The sequence below is a fragment of the Anopheles gambiae genome, chromosome 2 (genome assembly GCF_943734735.2).
Source record: "Anopheles gambiae chromosome 2, idAnoGambNW_F1_1, whole genome shotgun sequence".
Classification (NCBI taxonomy): Eukaryota; Metazoa; Arthropoda; class Insecta; order Diptera; family Culicidae; genus Anopheles; species Anopheles gambiae.
Window position 1 is genome coordinate 116,828,711 of NC_064601.1, and position 14,316 is coordinate 116,843,026.

General features: G+C 49.0%; 1 protein-coding gene across 7 annotated transcripts in view; it reads right to left on the reverse strand.

Annotated features, from left to right (window-relative positions):
- LOC1269637 (kinesin-like protein KIF13A) overlaps positions 1–14,236 on the reverse strand; it is a 29,197-nt gene extending 14,961 nt beyond the window's left edge. For 4 of the 7 annotated variants that reach the window (XM_061663523.1, XM_061663520.1, XM_061663522.1 and 1 more), the window contains exons 1-3: positions 14,108–14,226; positions 11,467–11,862; positions 10,762–10,849 (exon numbers count right to left, since the gene is read on the reverse strand). In XM_061663523.1, the coding sequence (XP_061519507.1) occupies positions 10,762–10,849; positions 11,467–11,518 (140 nt within the window). In that variant the 5' untranslated portion in view covers positions 11,519–11,862; positions 14,108–14,226. Of the gene's footprint in view, positions 1–10,761; positions 10,850–11,466; positions 11,863–12,099; positions 12,696–14,096 lie in introns of those variants that run through there. The other 3 variants (XM_061663518.1, XM_061663519.1, XM_061663524.1) reach the window with 3 other exon arrangements.
- Positions 14,237–14,316: the final 80 nt, after the last annotated feature.

The following is a 14,316-nucleotide window of genomic DNA, read 5'->3' on the forward strand; positions in this document are numbered from 1 at the left end:
AAGGAAGAAAACAAATCGGACACCCGTGTTTCTGCTTCATTCGCTGCTGCCGTGGGTGCTTAGGCACCACCAATTCCACCACCACCACCTCCTTCTTCCTCATACCCTGCTGTACCCCTCTACGTTTGTGCGTTTCGGTTCGGTTGGAGCTTTCGAGAGTTCGAGAGTTTCCTGCCAAGGTTTCGCGCGTTCGTATGGCCAGGCCACAAAGGCTTCAACGCAAAGGCAAAAAAAAAAGATCTTCACCTTCGGTAATCCGCACACGGGCGACGGGGTGGCACGATTTGGAAAACTACCCCCTTCCTACACTCCTTCTGAATTTTCCAACACCCCTCCCTCCCAACCCAAACAAAGTAACGCTTATTAACGGACAAACCCCCTCTCCCGCTGCACTGTTGTGCTGTTGCTTGAGGATCAACCGTGATCGTCGGTCAGCGTGTTTCTTGTTTTTTTCTTCAACTCTATTTTTGTTTCTCTTCGTTTGATGTAATAACGTTTGATGCATCTGCTGTTTGACTTGCATGGAGCGTATTAAATATAACATTTTGCTTCTATTTTTTTCTATCTCCATGGCTCTCTAACCGAACTGGCAGCAAAAGCTGGCGGTAATCGCTATTGGTGGCGGTGTACAGAGCGATTTCCTTCGCCAGCCTTGGTGGTGGCAAGAGCAACACAACAGCATGCAGAGCATTTTCATACTGCAAGCTTCAAAATGCACACGTAACCGTGGTGAGAAGGCTGCTGACGCTGGCGAGCGAAGCGATTACACACACGATTGGCATTATCAAACGATTATCAACGATTCAGACTCAATTTGTCACATAACTCGTGTGCTCTTGCTCCAATTGCGCCACTGATTTGTGCAAAGAGATTACAATATCTCGCCCAATGGTGTCCTTTACGATAACGGGCGAAATATCATTATCATTTTCACGCCCTACATTGCTTCCTTTTTTGTTAATTTACGATTAAAATCAGTATGTTTATGGGCTCTGCAAATAATAAAGCTTAAAATTAGGCCAACAGTACCAACCCATCATCTCACACTGGAAGGCATTGTTTTTAACAACTGTAACAACGACAACGGGCCCCGTTTTTACAGCAGTGCCATATCTTTAAATTTACATCGAACAAACCACAGCGCACAGCCGAATACCTCCGTGCGTTTGGAAAGTTAAGCTTTCCACCCTGACTCGCCCCCTCGGTGGTGGTGATGGTGGTGGTGGTGCAATTCCAACCAGCAAATTACTTATCTTTATGACGAGGAGCACACTTTATTGCACTGAGAGAGAGAGAGAGCATGAAACATGGATGGTGTTACTCTTGTTTGGTGGAAGAGTCGAGAGGGGCTTGTGTGGCATTTTGCTCGTCTTCTTCGCTCATCTCGCCCCATTTTGGCGACCCTCGAAAAATAAAACAAAAAATACATGCCGTAATTAATGCAGTTACGCACCAGAGACCTCCTCCATCTTTGAGTTGTGTGTAGGTCGGTCGTCGTATATTTTTTGTTTGGTCATTTCGAAGCGATCACACAAACACAAGACATTCTCTCTTGCAACTTTCCCCCATCGTGCCATTTCAACTCTACGAACTGCTCTACGAACTGCTTCAAGCGTGTTGCACGCACGTGGTATCAAACAAGTGTCAACAAAATCAAAGTAGGCAAAGTAATTCCAGCCATCAAAAGAAGAAGCTCCACACAGAGATTGTGCAAGCACCGCAGAGCGAGCCATAATTCCCACCATCTATTCTAATACCGAACAAAAAAAAGGCAGCACCACAACACACCTCAATTCTGCGAAAAATCTCATAAACTTCTAAAGATCCATCCCTCTCTCACTCTGTTTTCCGCCCGTGAAAAGGCGTGATTAAGCGTCCCCAAGGGACCGCGTCGTAATGGGTTTATTTATTCGCTGCCGTTTATCGACGGAAATGGTGCCCGGTGGTCACGATGGCGCCAGTAGTATGCAACAGTAGCAGCAGAAGAATGGGGAGGGATGGGAATTTATGAGACAAACTAATTAAAAATATTAGCCCTACTACGCCAGCTGGAAGACCACATCGCAGCACACCACGACGAAAGGGGCGAGTAGTAGTGGTAGTAGGCGACGCACAAATAAAGTCACACATTAGTGGAAAGCAGGAGGGGGGGGGGGGGGGTTAAAATCCTTCCCCGAACACGCTTCACAACACAGGCCCAACCAACCAGTCAGTGGGCCACACCTGGTTTGTGAAGTGAGACCACAAAAACCACCGTCGCTCCATTCTCGGCCGGACACCGCACGTTGACGGACTAACTGACAGAGGGAAATACTATTTCCGACTTGATTCTCTCCTCCCACTTGGCTTCTCAATGTCCTTTTATCCGTTGGTTGGAAATTAATTTCCCACTCATTCTAGGATCCAAGCCAGAACACACACACACACACACACACACACTGGGAATTGCGTGATGAAATGCCATAAAAGGAGGCTCATCATGCTTCTTTTTCTTCTCTTCAACTCTTCACACTCGCTGCCGAGGTGTAGAAAGGGGTAGTGATTTCCCATTCCCCCATTGACTTTCCCCTTCAACATTGATAGATGGATGGCTCGGCGGGGCGGCGGCAGCAGTAACGCGAAAAAAGCCGTCAAAAGCAGCAGTTATCATGCAAAACGATATCTGCAAAAACCAGTGTGTCTGTGTGTGTGTTAAACCAACACACAGCTTGAACAAGGGTGGCCATCGCCCACCCCCTGCGGGGCGTTTTTGCGCGTGTTTTTCCTCTACTACAATGAAAACACCCATCTGTGATTGAATTAGAGTGGCAAACTGGTTCGTGGCGCGAGTCGGCAAGGGAGAAAAGAACTTTTGTACAGCAACTTTTCCCCAGCGAAAGAATTTCCCTGTAAAACCACTTGTACCGTAAACACGCCACTTGTTGTTGTTGTTTGGGGGAGTTGGTCGGTCGCTAAAGATGTCTCCTAGCGATTCGTTGTACCGTGTACACTTCGGGAAAGGAGATAACGTCCGGCCCACAGCGGTTGTATTTATCGTTTGCATTTGCATACATTGCTTAACCGATCTTGGCCGCACGACGCGCCAGCAGGCGTGACATTAGACGTGAATTTTGTATCGACATTTGAGAGGCAAAGACACGAATCGAAAAGTTCTAACACTTTCTATAGAGCCTTCGACTTGGACCGACAGACACGTATTGCATGCGTAATGAGCGTTCCCGAATAGACCAGAGACATATTTTGCATATTTTCGGTTCGGTTTTGGGTTGTTTTGGGCCCTCCTCCTTTCTTTATCCCATTACTGTCAAACGGATAATACGGTCTCTTGCTTGTCTTTACGTGCATGAAAAGCACAAACTGACCTGCCTTAACTAGATGGTGTGGTGGTCGTTGCGAAAGGTACATCGCTTCATGCTAAACGATCTCCTTCCCATCTCCAACCGAGTCGATTGATCAATAAGTAATCTTTGCTTTTCCCTTTGTTAGCCTACACAAATCGACTGTACGTAATTGCTGCTGCTGCTACTGTTTGCTATTGCTCCTCCAAACGGTCCATAATGCTTCCCCTAAATAACCAGAACCATGGCCCAAGTGCACAGCGAGTCGTCTCATTGCACAAGTCCCCGCCGTTCAACAGAAACCCAATGCCGAAAAAGCATGACAAGAAGACATTAATGTTTACGAAAAGCGTACAGCAAAGATGGTCCATGGCGAGCGGGGCCATTTTCGGGGAAGGAGCGAGAGGGGCCACGTAATGAGGCAACTGAATGCCACAACACAGACCGATTACTTCTCTACTGCTCGATATTGGGAGGAACGGTAGAAGTGGACTCAAACATCAACACCGCACGAGAAAGCACGACCGCCCTCTGTTTTGTCCTTCCCTCCTAGACCAGCTTCTGAGCATCAGTAACTCTCATCCGACGACATGGAAGACGACCCGGGGACATCATCGTCTTGCTTGCCCGGAGGATGGGGGCCGCAATCGAATCGTGCGCCGAACCTGTTGAACGATTTTTCGCCGGCCATGCACTAAAATTGCTATGATTACGGCCCGAACATACCATTCGTCCGATGATCTTTGACTCATTATAGAAGGAAGGAAGCTTCCGATTATGGCTGGACGACAGGGGGACAGGGGAAAGGGAAGTAAGCTCGGCTGTTAACGTTCCTATCGGTTGGGGCAGCAAATAAATTGCTCAATCGCATGGGCCATGTGGCCGACAGATTCTGGATTAGGATACATCCGGAAGACATTAGCAGGATGGTTTTAGTGCGTTGGGGATTTTCGAAGAAAGCTTCCTTTTCCTAAGCCTATAACGTGCATAGTTCATGAAGTGCTGGACATCATTACGATTGAGGGTCTTATGTTGCTAACTTTCGTCGCTGTAATCATCACCCCAATAACATAGAATAGATATTTCATTCATTTTATGCTACCATAGTTAAGACCAATAAGCCGAAGCATATTGAAAGTCGATTTCATTTAAATTGCATGGCACACTAGACTACTGTGCAAACGTGCCTCGCTTTCGATGCTGCTACATAAGCGACTGCTATAGTTACCGTCACCCCACCAGCCCAAGCAGACGCTAATTAAACTTTAAACCGTTCTATTTTACATTATCGTGAAAGTAGCGATAGTGCAGCGAAACTGGTTTTACAGTTGAGAGGTAGCCCTTATCGGCGGCCACCTCTGATAGCAATAAGCCCACCGACCGACCGACCGACCGGACAGGTTGAAATGCAATGGTTCTCCCCACTACCAGGCCCCCTCCCCCCCCCACCCTACCCCCCTATGCTGTGAAGCACACGTTGGCATTTTTCTGTATAAAAATGTATGTTATCGCCCCGGCTGACCTGAACACGTCCATCGCACACACCCGGACAGCTGGGCCTGTGAGGAGGGGTTTGGAGGCAACAGCCAAAGGCATAAGCTGGTGCAGGTGCCGCCGACGTACGTTTCTCGTGTGCTATTCACAGGGTAGAACACAACATGGCAGGGGGAATGGCACGAAGATACACCGGATGATACTGCCCAAAAAATACAAACACGCTCGCGACCGCACATCGCACCAACCGCAGCGTCATGGGGGTTTTAAGTGATAAGAAATTGGAGCACTCGGAAAAGGGAAAAAAGCACGTCGAACCCAAACGTTCAAAAAAGAAGAGAAAATAAATTCCCCCATGGACGGAACCAAATACACCTCAAATGCATCGATTTTTGGTGGCAGGTTGGCCTTTCTCGCTAACTGTACTCCCTTTCCCCCCATTGCTGCGTGTGCCCGCCACCACAACTGCACCCGCGCGCACGGTTTAATGGGGCAACTTCCGTGATTGCGATGGCGTGACCGCGGATCGATCGAAATTCCCCGCAAAGACAAGTAACACACATTTTTCATTTTCCGATCCGAAGACACTTTGGGGTCGTGTGGCTCGGTGGAGAAGAGCTGAAACAAACCAACAGTCACACCAAAAAAAGCTCCAACCATAACACGGCAAAAAAAGAGCGGTGGAAAAGTTTTTCCATCGAAAGCGCTTTGAAAATCTATCTTTCACCTCAGTGACAAAACAAACAAGCTAAAAAAAAGAGAGAAAATACACACTTACACAAATACAGTCACAGCAAGTGCGTAATGTATCAATGTCTCGGTTGGGGAGGGATGGGATTTGCTTTCCTTTTTGGCACGGTAAGAAAAGAAATCCCAATTCCTGGGAGATATTCTTCCCCACGCCACAGACGGCCAAAAGGGGAAAAAGGACAAACTACGGTACGGACGAAAACGACAGGAAAGCGTACACCAACTCTTTCCGACAGATTTAACGACACTGTAGGCTCCATTATCAGCAAAGGAAGAAGAGCCCAAGCAAATGCTTCTTCCTGTCCCGTGTGAGGTGGTGATACCGCCGACCGAGTGTCTGCGCTAGACGGTGGCCATTCGGGCACAAACAACCATTTTGCCCAGCTTCTTCTTTCACACAAGCTGGCTGGAGACGCCCAACCGTCGACCGCGCTCCAGACTTGATGGCATCGAATTATGTGTGCAAACCCCCCTCCTCCTGCTCTCCCCGGGTTTCCGTTCCCAGCACTTCCGGAGAGAAGTGTATCCCCGAATCCATCCCCCTTTTTGCAAGAAAGGCGACGTTGCCAACAATGGTCAAAGTAGAAAATAAAATAAAGAAAAGCGATATGAATATAGTGTGCTGTCTGTCTGTGTGCGTTTGTGTCCTATTTTATCGGGATTCCAGGCTCCACGGAAGCACTTGGAAACGGGAATGGGATGGCATAGGGAACGACATTATGCTTAGGATGCGCACGGACACACTGGTGGTGTAGGCAAAGCAGATTGCAAAATATTACGTCCCAGCAGGCCGGGAAAAGCAGTGCCGTATACTCATGTTCAGTATTCACGAGCCACCAGTCAACTGCGATAAAGAAACGATGAGCCACAATGCAAATCATTGGATCCCTCCCTTCCCATCACGTGTGTTGTTGGTTGGACAAGAAAAGATTGAATTGCATTTTCCCGCGTCTCCAAAACCCTGTTGTCCCTGTGCTTGGGTCCCTGTGTCTGAACAAAATCCTCTCGCTTTCACACAACCAAACGGGTGGACCACCACCACCACCAGCAGCAGCGACCGTGCACGGTGTGACTGACAGGTTCGTGCTAATTTTGTTGACTTTTTGACACCTTTGCGACGGGAATGGGAGGAGAGCTGGCAGTGTGCTGGCGGATGACAGAGCACACAGCCGCACCCGTTTGTTTTCAACCCTCCCCGCAAGGGCCAGAAAGTGAAGGTCTTTCCTAGAGAAGATGATATCAACTCGGTTACGAAGAATTGATAACACGCAAAAAGAAACACAAGAGAGCGCGAGACAGCGCGAACTGAAGTTGACAAATAAGGGTGCGATGGGAGGCTTTAGGTCATCGATAAAATCGGTCAAAGTTTTGCGCTACCTTTCTGGGAATAATAAAAAAAAACATAATCGACCCGGCAGCAAGCAGCTGAATGTTTTATCAGCTCGCCAATATTAAATGCTTGTGCGGTTACGTTAAAAGAAACCCCAGAATTGATTCATAACGATAATGTAATGTAAATTACCAATAAAACCGAGACCGAGCTGAGCTCGGGGCTGTGCAAAGCAAACTTCCTGCTTAAGCCCATAAGAGAGCTCCAGCTAATACGGGCGAGCGTACCACCACCACCCCACCCTAATGAAGCCCGCAGCTGAATTATTGATTGCAGAGCCAGAGAGAGAGAGAGAGAGCGAAGGAAAAGGAAGTGATTGCTTGACGATGATACACACAGTTGGAGACGGAACACACAACAATCACTCGTTCGGTTCGGTTGTCTCCTCGGTTTCTGCCTCGGAGCACACGTTTCACAGCGCCGTCTCGTGCTCCTCGCAGTGTCTTTCGATTGTGCAATGGACCGATCGAATACGGCACCCCTACCACCATGCCACGCCACGTCGACCAACGACAACTCCCAGGTATATGTATATCCTTTTTGGAAAAATAAAAACCCCACAATGATGAGCCCAAAAGGCCTTGCAGGCGACCACACCACACCACACCACACCACGAGCCACTGCCGTGTTCGTTCGCCTGCTTTGATTGTGTGATGGTGATGATGTACCTCTCCGCACATCGTCGAAGGACCGGCAGTGTGTTTGTGCACACGGAAGGACCTCCATCTAGCAGGCCTTTGGTCTACCTTTAGTTTCAGATTAGATGTGTGTTTGAAACTGGAGACTCACCGTCCATTTCCGGTGCAGATGGTAGTGGTGGTGGTAGTTGTGATAGTGCTACTACTACTACTACTACTACTACTGCTGGTAGTTATGCTACTGTACGAAAATAAATAATTGTTATTTTCAGCCCAAGGTGACAGCACTGCCCGGGCCATGCGGTTCCGTGCCAGTGCAAAAACCGTCCTTATCCAGCGTCGCACCAGGTCGAGCAGGTTGACCCATCGCCGGCGGTGGCGTCGTCCCCAGCCATCCTCGGGCGCTGTTGGTCGGCGTTGGATCACCTCTGCCAGTGCCGTCCACAGCTCGTCCTCGTCCTCTTCCTCCTCCTCGTCACCCATTCCGACACTAGTCGCGGCCACCACAGGAGTGCCACCAACACCGTATCTCACCACCGAACGAAGCGACCGCGAAGACTTGTACGCGACACACCAAAAGAAGTAGCAAATTGCACACGCGCGCGCTCCAAAAACGCTTCCTCTGCAGCAACAGAGGGGCACACACTCCCCTTCACCGTAAGCCGTGCGGGTGGGTACTGAATTCTAGCGGTCCACAAAGCGACCCTCCTTCTTCTTCGCCACCCACCATCAGGTGAGTCAAACACGCGCCACTCCAAAACGCTGGTGCGGGTGTCTTTTTGGGGTCGATTTTCGATTTCGTATCAAACGGCGGCCACGCAATCTCGCGCAAAGAGCCTCGTCGAAGTGGCCCCCCCGGCACGATATTCGCCCCTCGTGGTGTATCTATCGTCGATGGGGTAGCATTTCCGTTGCAACATTTCGATGTGTGTGTGTGAGGATGTGCTTAAGGTTGTTTTATTTCTTGCTCATAGGCCAATGACAATACCCTCTCTCTCTCTCCCTTTCCCTCGCTCACGACGGGGTGATGACACAAAACCCACCAAGCGACGAACCGCCAACAACCCATTCACCACCTGTCACAGCAACCAGCAGCAAAAGGAGCTTTTGATTGTGTCGTGTTTCGCTTCCTTCGCTCGCTACACCTGTACCACACACACACCTTGAGGGCCCTCTCCTCCACCGGTGTGCATTTATATATTGCTTTCGCAAGGACTCTTCAACCATCGGACCGGTCGGAGCGATGTGATAGCGAAGCGGAAAACTCATAAACGCAGCGCAACAGCGTTTCATTGCGAAAGCCACCTCTCTTCATTGAAGGAGAGAGAGATACAGGATGCGCACGACGGCGATGTGATGCGAAAATCGATTCGGTGTACGTGAAACAATAGCTACGACACACAATCGCTTTGGTAATATAGGGCATGCACAAACTGGAAGGAAGGCTTGTCCCGTACTCCAAGAAATTGTACAATAATCCTTAGAATGGAGCAGGCACGGTAGAAAACGTTCGATGAAACGGGCGGTCGGTGTAGGAGTACGTCGTGGATACTACTTCAAATTATTCTACTCCTACGCTACAGCCCCCCTCTACATCCTCCACCAATTCCCCCCGAAAATGTCAAAAAGAAATAATTATGATACTGTCATATAAATGCCAAGAGAATGGCAGGCAAGAAAAGACGGTGCTTGTAAAAAAAACAGAAGATGGAGGGACCGTTCAGTACAATGGATTTTCCTTCCTTCCAACCCCGAAGGGAAATATGGCACACAGAGCGAAAACCTACCCTGGGACAAAATGTAACACGCCATCATCATCGTCGTAACGAATTTTCGGTGTGTACGTGTACCTAAACCCTTTACGGACCAACACCGACAGAAGGAAAAGGACACAGCAGCAACACAGCAGCAGCAGGGACAGTGATAAAATGTTGTCCTCTCGTTTTCGGTCTCATTAATATTTTCGCGTGATTTATGCGCCGCTTAATTATGGAGGCAAATTAATTGAGTTGCAACGTACGGTGAGAGCGCCACTGCTGACACGTTAGCAACACAAGATCGTTCATTTTACAGTATTCTAATTACAAATCGGGTTTTCAAACAACCTACAACTCTTCAACCCATCAGCTGGTAGTACAAATACAGCATATTCTTCATGCATTCTTCAGTTTCAGGGAGCTTTCTTCCTACGTTTACCCTTGGAATGAATTCCCCCTAAAGGGTTTAAACAAACAACAATCGGGAAACCCAATAAATCCTCCCAAACACACCAATCCATCGACAAAAAGGCTTCTATCGAGAACCCATACTATACACGTTATACTATCGAAGCAATCACTCCGGATTCGGTGTGGATGGCGCGTGAAGAAGGCGATGACCGACCCCGGAGTTGGTGGAGTTGGATTCTTTCGTAAGTATTTTATGCTAAACTACCTCCCAGCGCACCCCACCCGTCGATGTTCATTTTATAACTCGCTAGAGTGCGTAAGAATGAATGACCTCCAACTGGCTTGCCTCCAACCCCGCAGCGAGTCATCGGCGGCCCCACACATTGGTGGTGGTGTACATTGCGCCCCTGAGGTCCTTCCATACTTCATTCGATTTGGATAGAACAAACGAGCTATAGGGGAACTGGGGATAGGCACTTTGCTTTCCATTTCCAGGACCTTCGTCTCGTTAGCTCCTTGCCACCACCACCACTCCGCCCACTGCTTGATCAACTCTTGCGTGCGCGTGTGTGTGATGGTCGTGGTGGTGGTGGTTGGTGCAGGTGAACGTAGAACGTGCGCTTAAATAATTCTCTGTTTTGATTTCCGTTTGCGTTTCATCGTGCTGTTTTTTTCTTCTCTCTTTCTCTTTACCCCTTCCTCCTGCTCCTCCAATCGACCATTCTAACCATTCACCTCGAACAACTGGAAAGCTTCGACGACCCCGGGCACACGCATATTTGGCTTTTTGGTTTTGGAACACGTTGTCGAGTTTTGCCCTCCCCATTCCCACCCCATTCAGGGTGCTGATTGGCGAGTTTAGGGGGGGAAATGTTGTTGAGTTGTGTGAAACTTGCATATTTCATGCGCTGGCGGTGACGAACCGGACCCGCCGCGGCTAGGGTAGGGTAGGAGGGTGCGGAGTTTGGTGAAGCGGCCTTACCTTTCCATTTTATCTAGGCTGGCAGGATATTTCAAAATCGTCTGTGTACCATTCATTTCTATCACGTTTTCTGTGGCCAGTTCGAGTTCTGGAAAGGAAAAATTGCACATGGAAAAAGAGAGAAGGGGTGTGTGTTAGATACTATACGATTATAAAGGGAAGCACGCAGGAAGGAGGAAGGAAAAAAGACAAAGCCACAACGTGAATGGGAAAAAGGCGGCACCGTCCCTTGGCGTTGGTAAATGGTTTTAGAATATTAATCCCTTATCCGGGGACTCGGCTGCGGGCAATCGGCACCGGAAGCTCTCTCTGGTAGCGCAGGGAAAATTGTTCGATCACGACACCATGTGGACATGTACGAGTCGAGCTCTGTCTGTGTAAAGCTGACTAATGATTTTGACGTCACGTCCAGCATGAGACGCCACCAGTGGGGCACGCGGGTTCAGTCGCTTGTGAGTGATTTCTACTTTATTCCTTTGTCCGTACGTTTCCTTCCTCCTCCTCCTCTTGTTCGGTCGGCGTGAGCCGTGCGGAGGAGTGTTTCATATGGCGCGATGACGGCTTGCTATGAGTAATTCTCACCAGCGACCAGCGGCAGCTGCCTGTCTAGCTGCCATGTCATCCACCTCCACCTTCTTGCCGCTTCCATTCACTTTGTGACTTTTTCTTTTCGCCTAAAATGAGACAAACAGCTCTCGTCCTTACCTCGCCGGTTGAAGGGGCGAACCCGCACGGCTACTCTGATTTTGTCCGACATGGTTTCTCACTGATGATGATCCCGTTTTCCGTCCGAGATAGAAAGTGTGCGTTGGACCGCGCGCGCGTCCGTCGTCGCTATGCTGCAGCAGCTCCGGAAACCCTCAGCCTCAGAGAGTTGGTTTTGGGGAGCGGGGGGGACTTTGGGATGCAATGAGCAGTTTGCGAAGGGTAATGTGTCTAAACCCTGCGCAACCCACTACCACCACCACCACCACCACCACCGCAACACCTGCACGAAACCGTACGCACAGGTACGCGCAGCACACACCGCACACACACTCTCTCTCTCTCTAGCACACGGCGCGGCACAATACACTAACAACAAACACTAAAAACACCTTGCTAAAGAAAAATCACCAATAGAGAGTAAAAACAGAGCCCAGATAAGCATAGAATTGCAGCGCTTTTTAATGAAACAAATCACACATCATCCGCGATGATGATCACCACACACGCACGCGAGGAGAAGGAACACAAACACTCGCGCACACGCACGCATGCACTTAAAAGAGCAATCTCATCAACGTGTGCGACGATTTATTTTTTTCGCTTCTCGAGCTTCTCGAGCACAGCACACACCTTTAAATCATCAGCACAATCACACACTGTCGTACCTACTGTCGCTTTCATGACATTGAATGGTTTCTTCTTCTACTCCAATGCGAAATAAATGCCTCGCGTTTCTTTTGATTCAACTTTATTCTGCCCGCACATCACCTCCCCCATTCGGAGCCAACACAACCACCATCGGCCAAGTACTGTTGCTCTCGCTCTAATTCATTGATGCTTTCTTCAAAGCTTGCTTTTCGTGCTGTCCCCACACGAGAGTTTCAGCTTTCAAGGACGCACCGATACTTGGGAAGTTTAGAGCCACAGACTCACGAAAGACCGTTCTCCTCGTCACAAAAAAGCGGGTGACGCAAATGAGTTTACTTAATCAAAAAAAAACACAGAACCCTTTCCTATTAATGTTGCGTTGCACACTCGTTATCGTTTGATGAATCATATCCCTTCCAGGAACCCTCCAAACCTAATCGTGAGTTGATGGTTTTGTGTACTCCGGCCTTCGCCGAATGTTTGACAATGACCCTTCTATCCCCGGCAAAGGTTGATGCACATGAAAAATAGGTTTCCAAAAAAACAAGTGCAAAAATGTAATGAACGGAATGAAATTCCATCAGGACACTTGCACGCATAAATTCCGAGACACACACACACACACAAACACGCACCCATCTTCTTCACCAGCACTTGCGGCCGCTCTGCTCGCAAAGACGTCAAGTCACACTCGAAGGAAGCGATTCAATAATAAACCCTACGGAAGGATGCGTTTTGCCCTTTCAGCGCTCTCCTGAATCGGAAAGGATAATCAGCACACACAGAAACGCACACAAGCAAAGCGTCCAAGGAGACACTGAGAGAGAGAGTGAGAGAGTGAGACAGGACACACATACACAGTAGCGTGCGCAAACATTTTTGGCGTGCACAAAACACCACCAACAAAAGCACAGCACCGTGTGTGTGTGTGTGTGTTTGTGCGTTTGTCCGTGTGCCGAATTCGAGAAAAATTGGGGCTTTTAATCAACTCGTGGGCTCGTGAGGGTTAAAACAGAGAAACTAGCGAGCGCGCACCACCCCAACAGACACACCAACCCTCCAGGCAGAGTGTGTGTGTGTGTGAGAGAGAGAGAGCGAGGGCAAAGAAAGTGTGTGTGAATGTGTCTGTGTGACTGTGGGCTATGCAAAACCATCTGGAAGAGAGCGCGCGCTCAATGAAAATCTCACCAAACCGCGCTACAGCCCGCTCTGGGGGGATTTTCGCTCAACCTTTCAGCACACATACATACACACACACCGTCACCCACACCCCCCTTTCCGGGAAGGGGGAGATAGGGATTTATTACCCTTCAAGGAGGGAGGCCTCCACAATGCAGCACGCCATCTTGCTTTTTTTCGGGCCGTATTGTGCGAACTTCTTCCCCATTTTTCGGGGTAGGATGGGGAGTGTCCCTTGTTTCGGGCTGAAGAGAGTGGGGGTTGTTAAAGCCTCAATCCTCCCCCTCCTCCCTATGACAATCCCTTTCCAGGATGGATGGATGGAGTGGGTGTTACGCATACGCAGAGTGGACGCAATACGAACGCTCTCTTTCTCTTCGCAATGGCACAAAACACCACTACACCACACCAACAACAACAACAACAACAGACAATCGTGTTTCACCAGACCAGCCAGCAGCAAATTGGAGTCATACGCTACGATCAAGGGCTGCTTTCCTCTAATCGAATGTGTGTGAATGCCCGCAACAAAGGATAGCCTTGTGCCGTTGGTGTTTTCGTGCGAGACTTGCCCCGCTAACACTTCGTCCAGTCATCAGGGCCAGTGTTCTGGAAGCCCCGTTCTTTCATGCCAGCTTATCTACCTCAGGCCATGGGAGCAGAGAGGGCGGGGAAGGGAAGATTAGTCCAGTTTCTTCACCAGTCCAGCACACACGCACACGCACACGGATTGTTTCACTTTCATCACACCCATACATTCGCGAGCACAAGATTTGTTCGGTACCAGCCACACCACACACCAGTAACCTACAATTTCACCTCCTATTGCTTATTGCACCTGCACCGGAAAACGAAACAATTCCATCACAACTCCTGACTGGCACAGTTCACTTTGACAACTAACGCACCCCTGCGCTGCAAGCTGTACCCGAGGCCAGGTCGCTCCACGCCGAGCGCATTTGACAGGTTGATAGAGAGAAAAAAAATATAAACTTCATATTGACACAACAGGTGCAGACC